The 25,894-nt window shown below is 39.2% G+C and overlaps 3 protein-coding genes across 5 annotated transcripts; 2 read left to right on the forward strand and 1 right to left on the reverse strand.

Annotated features, from left to right (window-relative positions):
• The first annotated feature begins 7,858 nt into the window (after positions 1–7,858).
• tmem70 (transmembrane protein 70) lies at positions 7,859–10,120 on the forward strand. The gene is made up of 3 exons (XM_026375342.1): positions 7,859–8,109; positions 8,781–8,880; positions 9,581–10,120. Exons 1-3 carry the CDS (start codon positions 7,936–7,938, stop codon positions 10,024–10,026), a joined length of 720 nt encoding a protein of 239 aa, XP_026231127.1. The 5' UTR covers positions 7,859–7,935; the 3' UTR covers positions 10,027–10,120.
• Positions 10,121–10,243: 123 nt separating this feature from the next.
• ankrd45 (ankyrin repeat domain 45) lies at positions 10,244–15,919 on the forward strand. 3 transcript variants are annotated; one of them, XM_026375345.1, is made up of 5 exons: positions 10,244–10,980; positions 11,700–11,867; positions 11,965–12,050; positions 13,572–13,710; positions 14,517–15,919. In XM_026375345.1, the coding sequence occupies exons 1-5, from the start codon at positions 10,764–10,766 to the stop codon at positions 14,549–14,551; spliced, it is 645 nt and encodes a 214-aa protein (XP_026231130.1). In that variant the 5' UTR covers positions 10,244–10,763; the 3' UTR covers positions 14,552–15,919. The 3 variants fall into 3 exon arrangements, with proteins under 3 accessions (XP_026231130.1, XP_026231131.1, XP_026231128.1); XM_026375346.1 differs by having other exon boundaries at positions 14,520–15,919; XM_026375343.1 differs by lacking the exon at positions 14,517–15,919 and having other exon boundaries at positions 13,572–13,966.
• Positions 15,920–16,362: 443 nt separating this feature from the next.
• bpnt2 (3'(2'), 5'-bisphosphate nucleotidase 2) lies at positions 16,363–24,885 on the reverse strand. The gene is made up of 8 exons (XM_026375272.1): positions 24,332–24,885; positions 23,062–23,134; positions 22,631–22,777; positions 22,175–22,334; positions 18,288–18,383; positions 17,876–18,034; positions 17,258–17,392; positions 16,363–17,013 (listed from the first exon to the last, which is right to left on the reverse strand). Exons 1-8 carry the CDS (start codon positions 24,448–24,450, stop codon positions 16,871–16,873), a joined length of 1,032 nt encoding a protein of 343 aa, XP_026231057.1. The 5' UTR covers positions 24,451–24,885; the 3' UTR covers positions 16,363–16,870.
• Positions 24,886–25,894: the final 1,009 nt, after the last annotated feature.

Here is a 25,894-nt window from a genome sequence, read left to right on the forward strand (position 1 = left end):
ACTGTGGCGATGTGATCTGTGAAGGTCAGCTGGTCATCAATGATGACCCCCAGGGTCATCATTGTGTTGTCATGATGTGTATTGTTTGAGTCCACATGTGACCGACTGTAGCTCAAGAGTCAACAGATCGTAAATAGGAAACTACTGTATATGTGTTATTACAGTGGGAGCAGTGTATCAGTGCCAGTGTAAAATCTTTGTCTTCATAAATATGAGCACGGAACTTAATGTGTGTAATGTTGTCATTATGGTAACAGTGACGTGGGATAGGAAGTCAAGTAAGAAAGCCTTTTCCTATCAGCACCGAGTCACATGCTGTGCAACCTTTGTCTCTACCCACAGTGTGAGTGTGCTGTAAGTGTCCCCTCTTCAGCATCATCTCTGTATAAACAGCAGGCGAACAAACATTTTATTGAGAAATATCTGGATGAACTGGAAAAGCCTCTACGGATGGCACTGAGCCTCTGTGGCTGATAGGTTCCTACTGGTCAAACACTGGAGACACTGAACCCATTCACTGCACACAACCTCTTCAATATGCTTTCGGATTCCATCAAGGTTACAGGCACAATAGATCTAGACACAGATTTAGAAACACACACTGAAACTGTATTTCATTTTCATTTTCAACAACTCAATGCAATGATTAGAATATGAACCATTTATATATGAATCACTCACATAAACACACAGAACTTCATTAGTATCAGAGCTTACACAATAACAATGCAGAAGCAAGTAGTGAGTAGTAACATGCAGCAGATAAAGAAAGTCAGAGGTAAAGTCACAATTACAAATGCGTAAAATACTTGAAAGTTTAATTACAGTCAATAAAGCTTTGAGACCTTTTGATTATCCTAGTTGCAGTGGAAGCAAAGTTCAAGTCCATGTTTGTCAAAAGCTCAGCAATTACCCCTTTAAACCAATACTTACTGCATAACTGAGCAAAAGCACTCATAAGATGTGGCACCTACCCTCTGCCCTTCGTGGAACAGCGACACAACCTCCTCTCTAACATGATAAGCTCCTTTGTTTTGCTGATGGAAGTTGCAGTCATGATAGCATGAGGTCAAGGCTGGAACATCTTCTCTGTAGGTTATCTCATCATCTTAAAACAAGCTTGTGCAGATCGGTTATTTTTCTGAAGCCTCTGTATGCATGGCATTGCTTTTAAAAGCACTGTGACCTAAAACGTTTGAAACATGCAGAAATCCCTGGCACAGTTTTAGCTCCTGTTAAAGAGAACTCTATCCAGGTCCAGAGGCAGCAAAGCAGTACCAGATCATGATTCTCCCTCGACTAAAAGCCGCAGAGTGTTGTGTGTTCTCTCCCAAAAACAACCCTGACACTACCCTTCCACAATGCTACTGGGAAAAGGTTTGTGCACTGGTAGAACTCACATTTAGGCAATATTCCTCTAGGATTAATAACATTTTTTGAATTTAAATTAAAAAATTGTAATAAGTTTGCTTGAGGTTTTTGCTGCCAAAGGTAGTTTAACCAGTTATTAAAAAATCTAATTGCACTAACTGTTTCCACTATCACTTTGTGTGTTTGATGAAGACATGAAAGGTCACGATAAGAGGTGGCAATGTTCATTTTTTTAGGAATAAGAGAGGCGTTTGGAATGAGGTTTCTTTCTCTTTATCTTCTTGTATTATTTGATTGCAATTTCTTATCTTTAGTGCTTTCTGGTGTCTGGTGTTTTGTAGATTAATTTTAGACTGCACCACATTAACCAGAAGCCTGCCAGGTTCATCAGCATTCCTCCCTATACTGTATGTGCATCCTGCTTACCTGTTGACCTGGAGGCTTCAAAAGTCAAATGATGCTAGATCAACCCACCCGTGCAAAGTGTCCTTATTGGCTCATGCACATGATGTTTAACACCTATTCTGTTGAATTGTTTTTTGCTGTGTTCATGTGTCTTTTATAGTATGTTTGGTTTCAAGCTAAATTCTCTAGAACTCCTTAGAAAGCAAAGTGACAGTGCTTCATAAGAAACATGCATGCCTTCTTACATGCAGTTCAACAATTCGCCTTACTACAGATGTTGACAGTTTTTTCATGGTACTTTTTCACAGGTGGTATTCTGGAGTGATATATTGGAGAAACAAACAGATCTGCAAAACTACTGCAACAGACAGAAGTATTTCTGTCAAAGTCTGAGGCTACAACACAAAAACCTTCAACAGCTTAGCATTCACAGTTATAGAGAGTGAATCCAAGGGTAGCAGCATGTCAAACCAGTCAAATACATTTCCTAAAAAGCCCTGGACTCTGAAATCTGAAATCTTCTGACTGGCGCAGGATGTCAAGGTTCAAACCGAAAGAACTATTTGTGTTTGACTGCGTCCACGTGTCTATATTGCCACAGCTGGCAGCTTCCACCCATGACTGTGGAGTTGAACCAAGTGAGCTGATTAACCCTGACGGGGGAACCTGAGAGAACAGCAGATCAGAACCTGTTTAATCAACCCTCAGTTTGTTCATCATCAAAGGAGCTTTGATAGTATGAATCACAATGGCAACTGAGAGGACTTACTTTTCTTTACTTGAATGGGATGAGCTGTGCAGTTCATTCATATAACATTTACTACACTTTGGATTGTTTGAACATTACAGATGAGGAAAGAGTGCGGTGTGGCAGAATGAAACTTTATATTCATTCAGCTTCAAAGGAGACAAATAGAAAAGATATTTGTTGAATATATTATATGTTATTTCTAGAGTTTTTAAATTGTAGTAGCCTAAATATATAAGAAAAGAGAATGTATTTCATCATCACAGGATGATGATGAAGATACAGAGAAGGGTTCAGAACAGTCTCCTGCTGCCAAACAGTCAAGAAAAATGATCCATGTCAGCTGACTTCTTAAGGGAAGAGCAGGTCGTTGTCAAGTGGTTTGCAATGTGCATGTGAAACACTTTGAATTGCTGTTGTGTATGAAAAGTGCTTTATAAATCAAACTTGACTTGACTCCACACTGTGACTAGCAGAGGGGCTGCTAACGATACTGGGATGGATAAATTCCTGAATACATTTTCGAGGAACAGGACAGGTTTCAGCAACGTGGATCCAGATTTGGACAAGTGAAAAGATGTGACGATTGTCATCCCATATTTTTGACATTGTCAGAACTTTGTTGGCAGGTTGTCTTTTGTCACAAGACCACACCATTGAACATGGTGGTATGTATCCACCCTTACGTTTCCTAAGCAGCATGCTGTTATCATTGCTGCTCTACTACTAGTTTTGACTCCATATGAAGGAAATCAAGTGATTTGAAATTTTGATTGTCATTATTTACATCAATAAAACTGGCCAAACTACAAATAGAAAATTTTACTTTCATGCTGACGATACAGTCAAATATTCATTCATAAGAGTAACTGAACTGGTTACAGTGTCAGCTCAGGTAGCTCAGGCTGACATGCTGACAAAACTAAACTAATTTTGTGTAATTCATCAGTAACGTATTATTTACTTCACAATAGTGATTGCAGTGATTCCTCCTTAACTACTACCTGATGTATTTGGCAACTGGTAGCTGCCTGGAAAAACCTTCATGTGAATTTGAAGCTGTAAGGGAGTAGGATGAATTTAAAGAGACATTTGATTTTTATACTGATTACTGAAGTGTTACAGCGTTCCACTTAGTGGTTAATTGCTTTCTTGGAGGGTTCGTTCCTGAAAATATGATTTGAACTATTGATGGGACGGAAGGTCCATAGCGTATAACATCTGGGGTGAAAGAGTGGGGAACATTGTTCAAGGAAATGGAGCATGAACACAAAAACAATGTTTATTTTTTATTCCTACTCTGCTTCTGTTTCTGTGGCTGCATGTTTTCCTCTCTGGTTCCTGAACATGCATGGTATGTGGTCTGCAGAAAAAATCTGTCTGTCTCGTTGTTTTATGTGGCAACATGTAGGTGAATCATTTTAATTGCACAACACGAACAAACAAATGAATTCATGTGCAAAACTTTATTTGTTTTTCCACAAGTAACTGAAATGCACTGCTTTCAATCAAAAGGTTAGCATCCAGGTACGTTAGGTTCATGTTAAGTTCAGTCTTCAAGGCATTGGGTAAAAGGTTTAATAATAAGGTCAAAGCCAGTTCGATTAAGAATCCTTCATTTGAAGTTAATCTCTTTCCATTTATTTTCTTAGCAGAGGAAGAATTTTGAGAGGACACAGGCTGGCACACGTAAGTACTGCTTTTTGAATTTTGGTCGAACTTTCGCAGCTTCATAAGGAGTGGTGCTCACACCCTTCTTTGTACTTAGATTAGATGAGTAATGACAGGTAATGAAATACTTAATAGCTAGAGGCTAATTTTAAAAGTTCCCCATAGAGGTTGTTTAAGTGTAAGTTGGTGGTATGATGGTTTTTAGAATATGGAGAAAATTACAACACTACAACAACCTTTCTCATTAATAAAGTAACCTGACACTGCAGTTTCACCTCATCATCTCCTGGTGTATCTAAATGGGTTTTTGACAATGTAGATGTAATACAAATTTAAAAGAAATAAAAGATTTTTAAATCTTTTATTCAGTAGAATATTTTACAACAAATTAAAATGACACAAAAGATTGATGCCCAGGAGAATGTTCTGTATAGCTGTAAAAAAAATTAAATAGATGAGTTTTGACTTAGGATAATTCAAGTAATGCAGATTTTACGTGTGTTTAGTGTTGATAATTTATGACAATGACCAAGAACTCATAGCAGAAAGTGTGCCAGTGTTATGTAACCATATGCCTCTAATGGAGACAAACAAGATGTTGCTATGGCAATAAATAAAAGAACAGGTTAGAGGGCAGCATGCAAGCTCCCAGCCCTTACCTTGAGGCGCCTACATACTTCCTTTGTTTCTGTTATGTTCTGTGATGTGTGTGATTCCGTCCAACTCAGCACAAGGCTGAGAAACAGTTTCCTGTACAGAAATAAATTCACAAATAAACTGTTCAGCTGCTAAATTCAACTGCAAGTATTTGATTTGATTGGGGTGAGTGGAAAGAGGAGAGAAAAGAACAGGTATAACAGCTGGCAACAAAAAACAACAGCAACAGTTAGTCTCACTCTTGTGGTTGTAGGTATTCAGTTGTTGTTCTTCTTCTATGCCTCCGCACCAGCAACAACACATGACAGGAGGCATTATGTTTTCAGCTTGTGCAGCCATCTGTACAATTTATATGTAGGAACACCTTGAAGGAATTTCTTCAAATTTGGCTCAAGTGTCTACTAAATTGATTAGAATTTGGTGATTAAAGTTCAGGATCATTGTGACCACATGTGTGCCTCATCCTTACCAAAGCTACATCTCAGGAACACCATTTGTGATTTGTGCCAGAGGTAATGGCATTTGTAATGACACGAGTCTGGACAGACTGTTGCATATAAACTGCAAATTGATTCGGTGACATACAACGGTGAGTTGGTAATTGCAGTTCACATAAATGTTGTGCTGTGGTTCTCTGTATGAATCTTGACTTGGTGCATTCCATAATGACGTCTGTGAAGATTCTCAGTCATCATGGTGAGGTTGCCTGGACGTTGAAGCTTCCTACTGCAATAAGACTGGGTTATGAAGGAGCAGCATGATAAGTTGGAGACAGACTGTGTCTAAGGTCTCCTCCTCTGTTGAGTGAAGAGCTCTACACTAGAGAAACCAAACAGCCACTACAGGAGGATGGCCCTAGCAGACTAGAATTAGCTGGGTACCTTCATTTGAAGGACAAAGGACATTTGGGACAGAGAACATAGGCAGTACAAAAAGCACCAGAAGTCACTCCATTCAAGTAGGAACCCCTTACTTCAACAGAGGTGGAGGCCTTACATCTAATCTGTCACCAATTTATCATGCTGTGCTTTCACCAATCCTGTAACATGACCACATTGGTAAATGTGCCTCTTACTGCAGTGCCAATATTCAAATTTAAAATCCAGCTTCTGGCTGGCATTTTTCTCCCTCTTACCTAACCCAAGTAACATAGTCAAACTTCATACAAATGACCAGAATATGAATAATAATGTCGTACTTTATTGATCTCCTGGGGGAAATTGTTGTTTGGACAGCTGCAGTAGATGATGGAGGTACTGTGGAGTGTCAGGGTCTGTGTTAAATAGTATGGTTCATCATATACCTTACATCTACATCTTTACAGTTCAGAATTTATGAACTATTGCAACACTCAATCAACAGATGCCAGACAGAGAGTAATAAATCAAAGATATACAGCAGATTAGTGCCACCAGTTCTCAATCTTATTATAAACATTTCTTTAAAAAAGGGTCTGGTAATCTGATATTCAGTAAGTTGGTTAAGTTGTGAGGCAGAACATGGTTTCTAGGACTCCAAAAATGTATTTAGGATATATAAATGCATCTGCAAAGTTTTAAAATGTCCCTAGTGAACTAGACTGTTAAATGGCCATTGGTTTACAAAAGAAGCTGCTCAAGGAGAAGTGCAAATAACATCATTATGGAGTTGTATAGGAACACCCAAGCATTAAACCTTAAATGCATCTGTGTAATAATGTACCAGTTTTTAGACTGTCTAATTCATCCTTTTTTACATTTACCTCCCTTGTATTCCTCAAAGCATTTGTCTTTAGCAATACTCTTGTGTCAATTTTTTACTACCTCTGCCATTGTTATATTATTTTATCTGCAGCAGTTGTAGCCTGTTGTCAGTTTCCTAACTCGCTACCTGTAATCAGAACATTCATATGTAGTACTGTCCTGCCATCTGATGGATGACTAAAGGTGCTGCATGGGAGCAATTTGATGTTGCACCTTGTAGTCTCTATATGATTTTCTAGGTTATTTTTAGCATCACGCTATAAAATCAACATGACATTTTCAAATTACCTTCATACTTTGGGAGTTTTAAGGTAACTGTGGAAATGAAACTCTTTCAATTAGCTAAGTTAGAGGATGCATATTACTGTCATGTCTTTTGAAGTTAAGTGAGCATTCAATTCCTCATTTGTTTGTTTTTTCTATCCAGCATGGGTCCAGCTCAATAAAAATAAGATATATATATGTAATATATATATATATATATATATATATATATATATATATATATATATATATATATATATATATATATATATATATATATATATATAATGTCCACATTAACTTAAAGACATTAACTATTATATTGGACTGCCTGCTGCCTACATAGCATGTAATCACCCATATGAGGATGGGTTCCCTGTTGAGTCTGGTTCCTCTCAAGGTTTCTTCCTGTTGCCTTCTCAGGGAGTTTTTCTTGCCACCGTCGCCCTCGGCTTGCTCATCAGGGACAATCTCATTTCAAGATTCATACACATTCGCTGTTCATGTACTGTTCTTTGGTTGTGTAAAGCTGCTTTGTGACAATGTCAATTGTAAAAAGCGCTCTACAAATAAAATTGAATTGAATTGAATTGAATTAATTAGATTTAGCTATCGAATAAATAAATAAAAAACAATTAATAACCATAGAAATCATTTAGAAGCTGAAAGAGACAGCATTTAATAAGTATGTTTTTTAGTCTCTGTCAGAGGACGGGCAATTAGTGCTCTTCAGTCCATGCATCACAAATGAATGAAGGACACATCAATACACACAGCTGTCCTATCTGAAGACAGCCTCTTAATAGAACATGCAACAGACCGTTCTGTGTGCACAATGTGCAAGTACTGAGTACAAGACATAAAAGAAAGTTCACCTATAGTTAAGTACATTTCAGAAACAGGAGTGAGTGGCGATCCTAGCAAACAGCAGTAGGTGGCGGTAGTGCAGCCGTGAGTTGGTTGAAATTCGCAAAGAAGAAGAAGAAGAAGAAGAAGAAGAAGAAGAAGCGGAATCACTTGCAGCGTGTGAGAAGTTAGAAAGTGTATTAATCACGGAGGATCATCAAACAGCAAACTATGTTTTCTGTACATGTTGCGCGTAGGTTACGGCCTTGTACTGTTTCTCAGTCGTTCAAATACGTTCACGATAGGACCAGACAACATGATGCGTTTGCTGTGTCTTGTTTTAGAGGAATCTGTGAGAAACAGTTAGGTCCTGTCACAAGGTCGTTCCTCAACCTAAACCACAAGGTATTTACGTACAAACCAATATTATGTTTTACTGCAGGACGGGGGGTGTTGGGCCTCCGTAGTGTGGTCTTTAAGAGAATCCTTTACTGGACATGTTAAACAACTAGCTAATGGAAACAAGCCAGTTCTGCTTAGCTCAGTTAGCATTAGCCGCTAAGACCATTTTATGTGGAATCGGCTGGTGAGGATTTCTGTGTACTCCTGTTAAATGACACGTGTGTCACACATAGTACGGTAACATACACAACAAAACGTTGAGAATTGTGTGTGTGTATATTTTAATACAACTCATTGCCTCCTACAAAACATGCAATGAATTGATCTGGACCCTCATGAGGACCTCTCCTGGAAGACTTACCAAATTGATTTACAGAACTGCTGGTTGATGAGTGAGAAGAAGAAAATAACTTGAAGCAAGAAACACGAGGGATGGACATGTTGAAATCGGTATTTTTGATGAAGTGTTGAAGCCTGGTGAAACGTTGTTGTCCCATCTGGTTTCAACTCATTGGAACCATCATTTGTTTCTCAACAGGATAATAACTTAGAACGCACCACGACACAGTGATCAGATGAACTGATCTTCAGTCATCTCCAAGTGACATGGGGTGGGATGGGTGGGTTGGGCTTTTTAAACCAGCCCCAACATCATTTTTGTCTTCTTTGAATAGGTGCAGTCTCACTGTCCGCCCACTCGCTTTCTGTCCGCTGTGACCCACTCTGAGGACGGGAACCTCATTTACACTGGCAGCCTTGGCACCGCTGTTCGAGGTGAGTCACTGTGGCCTGATGCTTTTCATCTTTATTTGTTTTTATTACAGTGCAGGAGTAGAAATATTGCTATATCTGTACAACCAGCACATCATACATCCATATTGACACAGATCAGTTAACACCCGATGAACAACAACATTTTGCTGGTCAGGTCTCATTCTTGTGAACAAGAAATCACAGAAAGAGTTGGAGGGAATTTCTTTACACTTGGCACAAGCGTCCTCTTAAAATTATGAACTGATTAGATTTTGGTGGTCAAAGACCAACGTCACTGTGACCTCATATGTCCCATTCTCATCACGCAGTATCTCAGAAATGCCTGGAGGAAATGTGATTAATTCTGGCACAAACGTCCATTTGGACTCTTAGATAAACATTAGAATATCCAGACAGACTGCATGTAAACTACAACTTCAGAGGCCTTCAGCCACAATGCAGTAATTTTAGTTTTAGTCTCATATTTTAATAATCTGTGATGTAAAAACATTATAATAAAAAAACAGTGTTCATAGTTCAGTTCTAAAACCCTAGCACTCAATGAAGTGTGTGCAGACAGAGCTGCTGCTCAACATTCCTAAACCAGAGGGTGTCACAAATATGAATATATGGATATGTACATGATGATAACAGTGTATGAAGAAGTGTTTTCTGTGATAGCCATTCTATCTAATCTATGTTCCCTGACTCCTCTAATCAGGGGTAAAGTTGTTCTCTTACAGCTCCAGCGGGGCCAGCCTCTTGCTTATGCCCCAAATCCTCCTGAAGACGGGGCTAGGAGTCAAGAGCATTGCCATGCAAGTCTCTTTCTGTGGAATCATTGGCTTCTTCACCTTCCTCACCCCCGTCCTCCTCCACCTTGTCACCAAGGGTTACGTGGTGCGTCTGTACCATAACCCAGACACAGACACCTACACCGCCATCACCTACAGTGTTTTCCTCACTGAGAAAAAAAACGTGTTCCACCAGAGCCAGGTCAGAATCCCAGCCGTGAGTAAGATGTTCACCACTTTCTACGCTAAGAAAGTGGGGCTGCTGGTAAACCCGGACTTGTTCAGCATCCCAGACGATTACAACCACCTGATGGGCTATGATAAACCTTTCAGCTTTAACACGGATGACATGGACAGACCTGAGAAGTTCTAAAAGAGTGACTGCAAACAGGTGGAGCATATACTGAGGACTTTCTTAATCCGATTACATGTTTGTTTGTTTTTTTGTTTTTTTTGTTGAATTGTGTTAGATGTTTTGTAATTTAAATTATAACCTAATCATCATAACCTTTGTTTGCCTCGTTGTCGGTGTCATGATTGTGCATATACACTGCAAAATACAGCCACGTTCTGACTTTCAAAAAAAACTAAATTCCATTCATTTTTGAATGACTCCCTGTCATAGTCCCACTGAGACCAGGTTCTTCTCATAAGGATGTGTTCACTCAGCCAGGAGAGCAGACGTGATTGACTTTCTATTCTGAACCACATATATGTAATACATACTTATAAAATAAGGTGAATTCATAACAACACAGTTATGATGGGTATCTACTGATGTTTTAGCTTACGACCAGAGAAGAGTTTGTGGTTGTAAAACATATAACGTAACATTTATGGACAGCATTCTCTTCAATTCAATTCAATTTTATTTGCAGAGCGCTTTTTACAAAGAACAGTACATGAACATTGAATGTGTATGAATCATGAAATGAGATTGATGAGATTCTCTTGTGGGATCTATATGTCTGGTGTGGCGCCAACATACCAACACTGTTTGGAGTGACGCGGCGCCGTAACCATGGCGATATTCACATCCCAGCCTGTTGCGGAAGAACTCGTGGGGGCACCTAGCTAGCTAATGAGCTAACGTCAAATAAAGTGAGCAAAATGACGACATATGACGAAGTTTTTACACGTGTGCTGTCTGGGGACTTGGACACCATTATTCAGAATCGCCAAGGCGAATGGGACAGAGAGGAGATATTCGGAAAGAAGGACGAGGCTGGGAGAAACGTGTTGGCAGCTGCCAGTTTGTTGGGGAGGAGCGCCATCGTCCGGGAGCTGGTCAGTCACGGAGCCCGGGTCAACGAGCAGACTGTGCGGGGTGAGAGGGAAACACAGGCTGGGCCCTTTGAATTAGAATAAAACTTACAATAATAAACATCTAGTTATTTATTATACCACAAGAGTAATAGAACTCGAGTCTGAAGACTCTAAATCACTACTAAAATATGAACGTTAGTGTTACTGTGGTTGAGACTAATCAAGCTGCAATCACCAGATCCCAGAATAGTAGAATTTGAAATAGTTCCTTAATTGGAAAAAGTGATTTCTGTGTTTAAAATCTGAGTGCTGTACAAGAATGACAGTAATACTTACACTGCAACTTGGTAAAACACACGCAAACAGAAGTTCTGTGCAGAAATGTCAGAATAGATGGGAGAAACACAGTAAAGACAAACACTTGATTACTTTTTAGCATTGTGGCTATATTTATTTATTTACTATATGCCATTAGAACTACAGTATTTTAAGCACAGGAGAATTCATTATTAGAAAGTGTAATGCATGCATAAGATTTTGCTAATGTACTTACTTATACTGTAAGTTAAACATTTTCAGATTTCAACGTAATTTAATTTTTTTTTTACATTTCCCAGTGAATACAGTTCATTTAGAGTAATTAACGGGAAAAATGCTGATTGAATATAAACGTTCCACATTGTATATCAACACAGCATTTAAATTTCTACACTACAGTAGCAGTAGCATTGTCGTTGTCATAGTTGATCTGCGAGCCTCGCTTTGATTTCTGTGTTCCAGGTTATTCATCACTGCACCTTGCTGCTTGTTGGGGCCATGTGGACACAGTGAGGAGTCTACTTGAACTGGGAGCCAATATACAGGCCACCACCTTCAGGGGCGAGAGACCTGTAGACCTGGCCAGGAAATACTCAAAGACAGGCTGTGTTGACTGTCTTACCCTCGCAGGTGTGGATAGCTGATGTTTTGCCATTATCTTCAGCAGTCTCCTAATTAGTTAACTTGTATTTAATCCCTAACATGTATGCTATTTATCTCCATACAGAAGCAAAACAAGATCTGATGTCATACATTGTTTTCATTAAAGACATGGTTTCGCATTCAGAGAGGAACCTTACAAATGAGGAGAAGGTAACTTGTTTTACATCAGGACACTGTGAGACAAGATGCTCCTATTTATATTTATTTGTGCAGTATTCCACAGGTGAAAGAAGGCAGTTCTAGAGATTTGTCCTGGTAAAAATTAATGCTCCCCACAGTAGTACTTTTATTCCCATTCAGAGTTTCATACGTTTTTCGCCAAGATCTTGTATTGATGATGGGAGAGTGAGACCACTGCGCAAAGTCTTCTCCAGCACATCTCAAAGATTCTCAATGGGGTTAAGGTCTGGACTCTGTGGTGGCCTATCCATTTGTGAAAATGATGTGTCATGGTTCCTGAAACACTCTTTCACAATTTGAGCCAGCTGAATCCTGGCATTGTCATCTTGGAATATGCCCGTGTCATCAGGGAAGAAAAAAAATCTATTGATGGAATATTATACTGGTTATTCAGTATATTCAGGTAGTCAGCTGACCTCATTCTTTGAGTACATAACATTGCTGAACCAACTGCAGCAATAATTGACCCTTCTGAAATGAGAGATTAACATGTTTTCCTCGACCACAAGATGTGTCTTTATATATGTTTTTTTAAGAAATGAGAAGCTACTCACTGCTTCAGTTAGAGTTTAATAACTTGCTACCAGCTAAAAAATAATCATCCATGCAGTAATAATCCAACTGGAGGCTCTTACCTATTTGCTTAGTTAAATCCAGGTGGTGATTTTGTCTTTTGGATGGGCAGTGTATATAAACATTAAAAAGTATTGGTGGCTGTGGCTCAATAGGTAGAGCAGTTGACTGCCAATCACAGGATTGGTGGTTTGATTCCCAGCTGCCACGTCACATGCCAAAGTGTCCTTGGGCAAGATACTGAACCCCTAGTTGCCCCCGGTGAGTCAGGTCAGCTGCATAGCAGCTCTGTCATCAGTGTGTGAATGGGTGAATGAGACACAGTGTAAAGCGCTTTGAGTACCAGCTAGGTAGAAAAGTGCTATATAAGTGCAGACCATTTACCATTCTATGGAAATCAATAACTAACTTTTTTTTTGCACAGAGGACTCATCGTTAACATAAACAAACAGGAATCTATCTCATAAATAAGATTTAAACCCACTAAACCAGTCAGGCCAGTCCTTTGTCTGAAGCTAAGATGTCACATAACATGCGTCTATCTCCTAAAGTCTATTCTATAGTTATTACATGAATGCATTATTACATGATGATTCAGGATAAACAGTATTATAGTGCTTTATTATAGTGCTTGATCATTACATGTCTGTCCCTGAGCACTACAATGCTGCAAAATCACTACAATACTTTTGAAAAGATTTATTATCTATTATCTATCTAATATTATATAATAAATAAGTGAATGAAAGTTATTTCTTGTGCATGCATTACACTTTCTAATAATGAATTCTCCTGTGCTTAAAATAATGTAGTTCTAATGGCATATAGTAAATAAATAAATATAGCCACAATGCTAAAAAGTAATCAAGTGTTTGTCTTTACTGTGTTTCTTCCATCTATTCTGACATTTCTGCACAGAACTTCTGTTTGCGTGTGTGTTCTACCAAGTCAGATTGGATTCAGAGTTTCAAAAACCCCACTTTGTGGGACTTCACAGCTCAAAGAAAAGACATCGAGGACAGTCTTCAGTATATTCTCACCAAGTTGTCAGCTCAGCGTAAGTATTACTGTCATTCTTGTACAGCACTGAGATTTCATAGTTGATTTTTGAACACAGAAATATCTTTCCAATTAAGGAACTATTTTAAAATTCTACTATTGTGGTGATCTTGTGATTTCAGGTTGATTAGTCTCAACCAGAATGTGTTTATATATACAGTACTGTGCAAAAGTCTTAGGCACCATACACATTTTTGAGTTTGGCAGTGCTATTATAACTATATACCTATTTATGTTGTAGTCACGTGATTAGAATACAGATAGTGTTCATAGGAAATATGTTCACTGTGATAAAAACACAAAAATATCAGAATAAACATGTTTGTTTTAACATTATGTGGCTAAAGTGACAAATAATAAGTGTAACCTATGTAGAGGAATCTGGAAAGGATCGAGGACAAAAACAGAAGTGGAAGTTGTGATGAGAAGTTTCCCAGAGTTTCTTTTTTGAGAGTCCAGCAAGAACCTGGTTCAGCATCTGGCAGCTTCATCTGGATGGAAGCTGGACCAGAAATGTTTTTTGTGGAAAGGCAAAAGCCAAGAAACCACTTTTTGTGTTTCTAATGTAAAAAAAAAAGAGAGAGAGCGAGAAATAAATAGTGGTCATTGTTCATAAAAGAACAAAGAAAATGCTGCCTAAGACTTTCGCACAGTACTGTAAATGTAATACAATAAAACATTACTACATATTATAAGCTTCCATTGATTATACATAAATTAGTATTTGAGATTTTGTTTATATCCTTTACCATCTCATTCTGCTTTACTCTGCTTTCCTACTTGCATTTTTCTATTTGTCTGCAGCAGCTGACATGCCTGCTAAAGGAGAAAATGTTTAAAGCAGATGAAGTTGAGTTTTTTTCCCCACCCACCTCATTCTGACACTTGAAATGGATGGAACTTTGTGTTTGCTTATTCTTCGTTGCAGTAACTGTGTTTAATTATTTAGTAACGAAAAAATGCCTAAGCCTCAGTGATGGGTTTAAAAGTGTCTGAACATGTGTGGTTCTGTATGTGAATTTACTTAAACTGTCTGCAAACAACACAAGGCAGAAGAGCCCATACATAACACACATTCAGGGTAATTTCCATTGGCTCCTTACTTACTACTAAATACTTACTACTACTTACTATTGGTATGTCCCAAGTAATATAATCATGCAGAGAAAAACATTGACAATCTTAAATGTGTAGAAAATGAACAATATTAGTGCAAAGTTTTCAAATTAAAGGTTTGTTAACATGTGAACTTGTTAAGATGTTGAGAGTCCTGAACTGGTCATATTGGAATTGGAGGTTTCTGGTCAGTAACTGCAGTAACTCACACAACAGCTAGAATTACACTTTATTCCACACATACTTCCTTTTGTCAAACGTGGTGCATTTAAACAATTTCCCTCTGGGATTAATAAAGTTTTTTGAATTGAACACATCACTTACAATGCAACTCAGCTGCTGACAGTTCAGTCACATCACCAAAGAATACAGACACAGCTCCCTCTGGAGCCCCAAAAGCTTCCATATGACTCCCTCACACCCATAAACAGAGGTAAAAGCACTGGAGTTTCATTACTTGTATACAGTATTCAAACTGTTTCTGTGATGCTGTACATACATAGCAGAACCCAGTCATCTAGCATCATCTTCTGTCTGTGGCAGAACATGGCGTAAAAATGTCCAACTTCTAAACTCTAATATTTTCCATCTATTCAAGGTTATCAACAACACAAGAGCAGCTGAGGCAAACGGAACATAAAACAGGTCTCTTGTATCTTTTAGAACTGGCATTGGTCCATATTCTTCAAGTATATTATTGTCATTATTTTACATGCTTTCTCAGCAAAAGTAATTTGTCTAACTTCATGCCAGCCTTTGTTAAACTAAATGCATTTAATGGCTATAGGACTGTCAGTTCAAAGGTGCTGACACAAATGAGAGACAGTAGAGAAAGATACTAGTCGTAAACATGTCATTGTGGGGGTGTGATGGCCAAAGTTAAAACTACAACGTCCAAATAGTGACGGGATCGGAAACTGTACAAGCGGATTCTCTGCTCTTAACTCACAGTGAACTGAGACAGTGAAGCAAATCGTGTTTGTACTGAAGAGGTGTTGTTGTGTAGAGTACCAGGCCAGAGTCTAACTCACAAAAGTTTTTTTCCAGGTTGAGATTGATTTAAAAAAAAAAAAAGAAAAGTTTATGTTTTTAAGATAAACATACATCTTTTTACATTTGTGTAGAACTTCTTGTATAAAACAATCAATCACTGCATGTCCACACCGATACCTGAGAATGGCTATAAGCATCCATAATTGCCTTTTAGATGAAAGGTACCTACAGATGAGAAAATGTATCAAATATATAAATCACAATACGTCACAAAATGCATGGCGTGATCCTGCTTTGTAGAGCAGAGGGTGTAATCACATTTGTTTGTATGAAAACAATTTCCTGAAGCCTCCATTTCTTCAACAGGCCCACAGCGTGAGGCAACGCTTCATCATTGAAATTGAAAAGGTGTCTATTACAAGAGCTAATATTTTTCTCTCTGAGCTTAACCTGTCCATGATGTATGAAGAAAAAAAAGTTGTGTGGACACTCACAATTTAACTCGTAGCTGACTTGACCTAGTAACCATTCAACTTCTGGTCTAAAAGCAAGAGGAAAAACTAAAAAGTCTTAACCTTGCTGCTGGAGTCTTGACAAACCTACAGTGAGTGGATAATAAGGTTCATAAATAACAGGAAAATGAAATCCTTACAATATTTGCTGCCAATCCAAACATGAAGTGCTCCATCTCTGTGCCTCCTTAAATTCACAACTTTGAAGAAGCAGATTAGTCAAAGTCAGTCTGACGTGGATTGCTGTGGTGTTGGTGAACCTGGGGTTTGTTGTTAAAGAAGTATATCATGGACAGTTGAAGGGAGGGGATCCAGTTGTCCAGAGTTCATTGTGAACATGTGTTTGTGTGTATGTGCACTGAAGGAGAAGGACATACTGTTTCTCTGTATGCATGTGGAGGAGTGTACAGTCAGAGCCACTGTATCAACCACAGTCCTGCTCGGTGATCCAAGCCTCCAATTCCAATGCATGTGGCTGGTAGTTGTCTCCTTTCCCACTATGTCACCACACTACCTGCACCTCTGCGTTTGTGTCTTTCAATGCTCCGAAGGGTCCCAGTTTGGCAGCCTCTTCAGTATGGCCTTATGGTCCACGCCCACACTAGCCACTAGTCCTCCTTTGTTGAGTGGTGTTCCACTGTAGTCGATGTCCTCTCCCTTTAGAGTTGTCATGTGGCCTCCTACAATCATCATTGATTACATGTCACTGGTACTGCACACATTAAAAGCTAATAACACACATGACAGATCCTTCGAATTGTACATATACAGCAGGACTTGTTGTTTGATAATTTAAGAAATTACAAATAGTGTATAAGCAAAGATTCAAGACAAGCTACAATATGTTCTCCAACATCTTCTCACTGAGAGGAAAATCAGAATTTAATTTGACATTTCTTAAAAAAGCAACTGGTTGTTTCATACCCAGTGCATTCAGCAGTGCTGCGCCAGCACAGATGTCCCATTTCTTAATGAAGGTGATGTGAAGGTAAACATCGGCCTGGTCTATAGAACCTGAATCAAACTGAGGAACATCCAGGAGAGACAGAACCTTATATCCTGAGATACAGAGAGAGAGAGACTGAGTTAGAGGGTGACTGCCCAAGGGTTCAGAGAGAAACGTAGAAATCATGTCAGGGTTTGATCATGTAGGTCAAACTTAAGGCTAAACAAGCATAACTGCACTAGTAATCGTATTACTTGACTTACTTGTAAATACTTTAAACAAAAAAACAGACTATATGTAAGCTACAAGTGCTAAACTAAAAATTATAAGGCAGAGATGTTTCCAGAAGGAAAACACAAGATAAAGTGATGTGCATCAGGTTCACACACAGAAATGTACAGCAGTCCTGTTGGCTAGGGCTGGGGAATATGGCTAAAAATACTATCACAATAATCTTTTTTACATATTGGTTGATATTAATGACTATTAAATGTTCATACGTTTATTGGGAGGAAAAGTGTGTTTTTACTGGAGCTCCACATGCACCTACTTTAAAACGTATGTAAATATGTGAAATAAAATAATTCCCTACTCACCTGCTCCACCCGCTTCTATGGTTGTGCCGTTTCCAAAGGCATCATGAATGTAACTTTTGACTTTTCCAGAGTGGGAACGTGACACAATCATCTTTGGTGGGTTGTTACTGTAGGATAACCGTGGATGCATGTTTGATCCTTGTCCCACAAAAGCCCAGGCTGAGGAAGACAAGGAGATGAGAGGGAAAAAAGTTATTTTATTAAAGAAGAGCTTAGCAGTGATTCTTAAAGCCAGAATAAAGATACCAGAGGCACATTAAATGTTACTGAAATGCATTCTACTGAGGTTTTACAGGGTTTAGTGTGAGGGATTGTACTGAAAATGTCAAGTTGTTACTTAAAACTATTAAAAGAGACTAACAATGTGAAGTCCAGAAGATGGAGGTAGAACAAAAGTAATGGACACACTTACCAGTGAACCCAGTGAATGGCAGATGTATAACCCCAATGACTGGTTTACCATCTACAGCCACACATACCATTGTGGTCACATACTTCACAAGCTTCTCTATGGAGACAGATTAGCAGCAGACATGCAGGGTGGGCAAGAAAAATGGGGAAAGACAAAAGAGGATAAAACAGAGATGATGGCATTTTTTATTTGTGCATGTTTATATTTTGTAAATCACAGTAGCTCTTCTTAAAATGCTGTTAAAACTCAGTGACAGTAGCTGAGGTAAAAGAGATTCTGCCACGGTTATGCAATAGAGTGACAACCTTGTGTTTAAAAGCAAATATTTAATTCTTGGTCCAGAATTCAATAGGTGCACATGACTAGGAAAACACCTCAACACATTGTCATTAGTGAGGTACTCTAGTTCCCAGCCTCAGAGTGACAGACCAGCACTGGGCCACTTGTCACAAAGAAGAGCTCCCCCAGTTTTTGAAACACTTTACTTGCACTGTTCATGTCATTACTGACAAATCTAACGATTCTATTCTGGATTTACTATTTAATGTAGTTTGTATTGTATACAAACTACTGAAACTGGCCTCTACAAAAATAATGGTACAATGAACTTAATATTTTGTTGCACAACCTTTCTTATCACTGTAATCAAGTGATTTCTGTATCACTGCACCTGACAGGTATTTTGGCCCACTCCTTACGAATAAACTACTCCAGCTGTCTCAGGTTTGAAAAGTGCCTATTCCAGACTGCATGTTTCACTCCCTTCCACAGATGTTCAATGTGATTTAGGTCAGAAGGTCTCTACAGATTAGTCCAACGATTCGTTCCTTGCTAGTTTTTTAGCTGTGTGTTTTGGGTTATTATCCTCTTGGAGGACCCATGACCTGTGACTGAGACCAAGCTTTCTGACACTGGGCAGCATGTTTTGCACCCTTCAGAGATTCAAGACACTCCAGATACAGCAAAGCAGCCCCATAACATAACCAACCTGCTCCATGTTTAACATTAGCTACAGTGTTCTTTTCTTTGTATGCTTAATTTTTGTGTCTGTGAACATAAAGCTGATGTGACTTGCCAAAAATCTGTAGTCCGGTCTGTCCAAGGGACACTTTCCCAGAAGCTATTTGGCTTGTCACACTTTTTTACGATTTGAGTCCTTCTCATCTTCCATTAAGTTCACTTTGGGTCAAACAGTGACTGATGGTGTGATCTGACACTGATGTAACTTAAGCCCATATTTCTCCTTTAATCTTTTTTAAAGTTGTTCTGGGACCCTTGATTACCATTTGTATTACCAGGGCCAGAGAGGTTGGCTACAGTCGGGTGGACCTTAAACTTCTGAATAATATGTGCAACTGTAGTCACAGGAACATCAAGCCGATGTTCCTGTTCCTGCCGGTTTCATACAGACTGACTGATTACAAGTTTGAAGACTGGTGTGATGCTTATTACAGGACACACTTTAGTTTAACATGCCCCTACGGTCAAATTCTTTTCTAGGGGTAGCATCATTTTTGTCCAGGCCAGTTTCATTCGTTTTTTTTTTTTTTTTTTTTAAAAAAAAAACGTCTGCTGAACGACAACTCAAAAGCAATGTCTGATTTTCATGAGTTAATTTTTAATAAATTTGTATTTATTATTATTTTTGTCATTTCAAGTTATTTTAGTGACCATTATGGGTTTTTCTTACTTTAACAGAAGGGTACCAACAAAATATTACGTCTATACGTAGGATAAGATAAGCGGCTCCTTTACAATGTACAATAGACTGCACCTAGCTCCTATCTGGGCTTCATCTGGGAGAAAAAATTTAAACCCAATTTGACACTTAACATCCATTGATGTATATTCAGGTAGTCAGCAGACCTCATTCTTAAGGCACATATAGAGGCAAGAAAGACTTTGTGAACCTTTTGGAATTTCATGGTTTTCAGCAGTAATTTGTCATAAAATGCGCTCTGATCTTCATCTAACTCAGAACAATAGAAAAAACACAGTCTGCTTAAAATAACAGTACACAAACATTATATGTTTTCATGTTTTTATTGAACATAACATGTAAACATTCACAGTGCAGGGTGGAAAAAGTATGTGAACCCCTAGCCTAATGACTTCTCCAAGAGCTAATTGGAGCCAGGAGTGAGCCAACCTTGAGTCCAATCAGTGTGATGATATTGGATGTGTTGCTGAAAGCTGTCCTGCCTTTTAAAAACACACACCAGTTTTGGCTCAAAAGCCTTGATGTTCATGTGTCCACAGTAAGACAGACTGTCTACAAATGGAGAAAGTTCAGCACTGTTGCTACTCTCCCTAGGCGTGGTCGTCCTGTAAAGATGACTGCAAGAGCACAGCACAGAATGCTGAATGAGGTAAAGAAGAATCTTAGAGTGTCAGCTAAAGAATTACAGAAATCTCTGGCACATGCTAACATTTTTGTTGACACATCTACAATAAGGAAAACATCAAACATGAATGGAGTACATGGGAGGACACCACGGAGGAAGCCATTGCTGTCCAAAGAAAATATTGCAGCACGTCTGAAGTTTGCAAAAGAGCACCTGGATGTTCCACAGCACTACTGGCAAAATATTATGTGGACAGATGAAACCAAAATTAAGTTGTTTGGAAAAAACACACAACACTATGTGTGGAGGAAAAAAAGGCACAGCACACCAACATCAAAACCTCATCCCCACTGTAAAACATGGCAGAGGGAGCATCATGGTTTGGGGCTGCTTTGCTGCCTCAGGGCCTGGACGGATTGTTGTCATTGATGGGAAAAATGAATTCCAGAGTTTATCAAGACATTTTGCAGGAAAACGTAAGACCATCTGTCTGCCAACTGAAGCTCCGCAGAGGATGGGTGATGCAACGGACAATAAGCCAAAGCATACAAGTAATTCAACAAAAGAATAGCTTCAACAGAACAAAATACACCTTCTGGAGTGGCCCGGTCAGAGTCCTGACCTCAACCCGATTGAAACGCTGTGGCATGACCTTAAGAGAGCCATTCACACCAGACATCACAAGAATATTGCTACACTGAAACAGTTTTGTGAAGAGGAGTGGTCCAAAATCTTTTCAGATCGTTGTGCAGGTCTGATCTGCAACTACAGGAAACGTTTGGTTGAGGTTATTGCTGCCAAAGGAGGGTCAACCAGGTATCAAGTCAATTCACATTACTTTTTCCACCCTTCACTGTGAATGTTTACATGTTATGTCCAATAAAAACATGAAAACATATAATGTTTGTGTACTATTATTTTAAGCAGACTGTGTTTTTCTATTGTTTTGATTTAGATGAAGATCAGAGCACATTTTATAACAAAGTTTTTCTTGCCACTGTATCGTTGCTGAATCTAGACCTGAACAATTGCAGCAACCCCAGATCATAGCACTGCCCCCACAGGCTTGTAAGGTAGACACTAGGCATGATGGGTGCATCATTTCACCTCCTCTCTTCTTACACTGTTGCTCCATCACTCTGGAACAGAGTTAATCTGGACTCATCAGACCACATGACCTTCTTCCATTGGACAGTTCTTAACCCAGTTTTAGTAGTTTCATCAATCTCCTTAGATGTTTTCTTTGCTATATGCATGCATATAATTTGACCCTTCTGAAGCAGATCTTTTCCACGACCACAGGATGAGTCTTCAGACATGGAAGAAACGAGAAGCTACTCACTGCATCAATTAGGGTTAAATAACTTGTTGCCAGCTGAAAAATATTCATCCATGCAGTAATTGTATTGTCTCAAATAGGTAAGAGCCTCCCATTGTAATCTAACAGGAGGCTCTTACATATTTGCTTAGTTAAATCAAGGTGGTGACTTTTCTTTGGACGGGCAACGTATAAACATAATAGCACATCACCTAAATGCACACCTGTATATTCCTGCGTAGCATCTAGAGGATCGATCCACACTGTGATGCTCTCAGCTGGAACATCCCTGCCTCCCTCTATCTTGTTTAGTATTTCAGCTGGAATTTTCTGGCTCCAGGCTGCTGCTGGATCCAACACGTTGTCATGTTCTTCACTGTTCACCTGAAAACAAACACATGTAGACACATTTATAAGCCCTGTACCAAGAGTCTTGTGCATTGACATTCTGGTCTTTCCAGTTGGCTTGACAACTAAATAAAGCTTTCCTCGGGCTCTTCATAGAAGCGTTCCTTAATTGTCACAGAATATGACCTAGTCATTACTAAGATATTTAATCCTGCTTCTAACAAAGAACTATTCCTTAAAATCAGACAACAAAGAAAACATGGCGATGAATGACTGTTAAATGTAATGTGCAGAAGAAAAGAAACGCTAACAGCTACAGTGTATGTGCTCACCGTAACATCGGGAAAGGTGTTCCTAATGAGGTTAAACATCTTTCTATGAGACTGCAAGTCGCCCATAGTCAGAAGCTCGTTGGCTCCCTCCCTCGTTTTGCCCTTGGACTTTTCCTCCAGGTTATTATCATCACGTACCTTCTTTACCTATGGAAGAGAAACAAAACTCATGACACTAACACAAACAGGATGTGCCTAATGTAAATTTACAGTGCAGCTGTGTTTCTTTATCAAATATAAAACAAATACAGTTTACTACTCCGAAATTCTCTGTAACTCTTACAGGAGGGAATAAACACAGTTACATCCTGGTTGCTCGTCTGACTGGAATGGTTAATTTTGATATTCTATTTTTAGCAAAAGGAGATTTCAAACACCACCTTTAAGATCACTGAGCTGTCAAAGATATAGATATATAACAGTGTTTTTACCTCTTTGCCACCCAGTTCTGCAGCCTCCAGCGAGACAGCCAGCAGGTCCCTCAGATCTACTTTTCTTCTCTGTCTGCACAGACAAAAAGACAAATCTAGACTGTGTTAGGCTCAAAACTGTGCAGACTGGAAACAAAGCTTGTACCTTTGTTCACATCAAACCCAATGGAACCGACAGTGTGCTACAGTGGCTTTTTTGTAGGATCAGACCTGACAGGCTACCTTTTGCATCCCTCACGCATCAATAAGCCTTGAGGGCCCATGACCCCATCTGGGTTCACCCCCTGTCCTTCCTTAGACCACTTTTGGTTGGTAACAACTGCTTACTGGAAACAATCTACAGGACCTGCTGTTTTGGAGATGCTCTCACCCCATTGTCTAGCACAAGGCTTTGAACCCTGTGCCTCAAGGCCCACTGCCTTGCTAGTTTTGAAATAATCCGTGCCCTTTCCACTGCTGTGTCAGGTTTGTAGAGTCATAGAGGCTTCATGATACTAATTCACTTTGGTTTTCCCCCTCTGACCTCATCTTTGTTGGCATCTCCACCTCAAGGGTTTGAAGGTGTGGCTAATTGGTGTATCAGCCTCATCAGGTTCTAAAAGGTTACTGAGAAGGCATGTTTCGGACACTGCCTCAAGTATCTTTGAAAAGAAGCCGATATGTTGTGCTCAGAGTTACTCGGTTCAATTTGACCATTGTCATGTCAAATGATTGTAAAGATTCAGTGTTTCCTGACTGAATCTTTGCAACTGATCTAAAACACACATCATAGCGATCTTTTCAGGTCTTCCTTGGTCTCTAGGGCAGAAATGACATTTGAAAGGTTGACAAATTTACTAACCTGACCAGATGTTTAATGGTAGCCTTTTCTGACAGACTTGCTTTAATTTTCGGAACCATGGACACATTCAGGGTGGCACTAAAACATATCCAAGTTCAATACCCAGTTTTAGATGGCAGCCATTTTACACCCTTTTATACTATAGAGTGATCCCACTGAATATTTGTTCACATAGTTGGTTCATCACTGTGAATAACTGTATGTCTTCCAAATACTAACTTTCTACAATATTTATGCATAGTTACAAAACTCTCAAAACAGCTTGAATACTTGCTGAAATACAAAGGAAATAATCCGCTTTCTTTGAACTGTCCCGTCAGCTGTTGGAGAACTGGTACACGTCGACATCTGCACCTACACTGAGCGTCACAGCTGATGTTCTCACACGCACAGCTCCCGGTAATGTTACGGTAACAAGCAGAGTCTCACCTGAAAGCCGCCAGGCGGCTGCAGATGACCCCGGCATAGAGGTGGTAGATAACGCCGACTCCAAGGAGGCAGAACACCGCCACGCCAAGTGGTGACAGACGGATTCCCATCGGAGCCATCGATGTTGAACCACTGAACCAAACAGAGCTCGTAACAGATTAGAGACAGGTGCTAGCTCACGTTAGCTGACGTGGCTGTTACAGACACCACGGCTTCCTCAATAAGCAGCGTTACGACAGGGTTTAGTTTTCCGATAAACACATCGACTGCTAAACTACGAGCAACCGAAAGCGGACAAACTGGATCTGTCGGTTAGCTAGTTGGCTAACTTAGCTGGCTAGCATCGTCCAACATCTGTCTGACGAAGTTAACCCCGCAACAGACTGTCGCTTGTGTTTATAGCGACATTTCGCTTGTTGCACGGTCTGGCTGCTCCTTATTCTCGCTGTTAACTCAATGAAACGAGCCAAGTGTTCACTGGTGTCGAAGGCGAAACAGAACAATCGCGTCTCTGTTCCGTCATTTTTCCTCTCTACGTACACACGGAGGTCACGGAGCGTCTCCTGCTCTTCCGGGTTATCACCGGCGACTGCTTTGCCCTGGACTCGTCTTTTTTATGTAGAAATAAAAACAAACTATTAAAACCAAACAAAATGTACTTAATTGATCAAAATATTGTGTTGCTTGTGTTTGTGAACCATTTATTTATTTAGTTATTCATTCATTCATGTGTCAATACCAAAGGTAACTAAATGACACAGATATATAAAAGGTAGTGGGGTCTAATTCTGTATATTATTTCATTCACAAAGGAAAATTATCCAATCTTACATTTACATTTAAATTTAGTTATTTGGCAAACGCTTTTATCCAAATCGACTTACAAGGGTAGGCAGGGTAAGCGTAAGGAGGTCTTGCCTAAGGACCCCTCCTGGAGGTGGGCTACAGCTGTACACTACAGTCAGATGTTTCAGTCAACTCGATGACAATCATGTGTCTTGGAGGATCTGCCTTATTTAAAGGAAAGAAATCTGGGCGCTTACTCTCAAAGTTAGATCCTGACAACACAGGTTTGTAGAATCTAGTCATGAATCAAACAAAGGAGATTTCTGAAAACCTTAGAAGAAAAACTGTTGATGCTCACCAGGCTGGAAAGATTACAAAAGAGAACAAAAGTATCATTGTTAACCTCTCCAGGAGTGGTCAACCCACAAAGATTTTCATCCTATAGAAATGCTGTGGAAGGATGCCAACAAACATCCATGGGTTTAACGGTTTTATAAGGAAGAATGGGCTAAAAGCCTCTGAGCAGTTACTGAAAGTAAAATGTTTAGTTGGTTTAATTGGGTCTATTACCTCTCTGTTCATACTGTTGCAGTGCAATCTGTATGTACAGTACAGTGGCAAGAAAGACTTTGTGAACCTTTTGGAATTTCTTGGTTTTCTGCCTTAATTTGTCATAAAATGTGTTCTGATCTTCTTCTAACTTACAACAATAGAAAAACACAGTCTCCTTAAAATAATACTACACAAACATTATATGTTTTCATGTTTTTATTGAAC

Source organism: Anabas testudineus, chromosome 17 (genome assembly GCF_900324465.2).
Source record: "Anabas testudineus chromosome 17, fAnaTes1.2, whole genome shotgun sequence".
In the NCBI taxonomy this organism is placed as follows: Eukaryota; Metazoa; Chordata; class Actinopteri; order Anabantiformes; family Anabantidae; genus Anabas; species Anabas testudineus.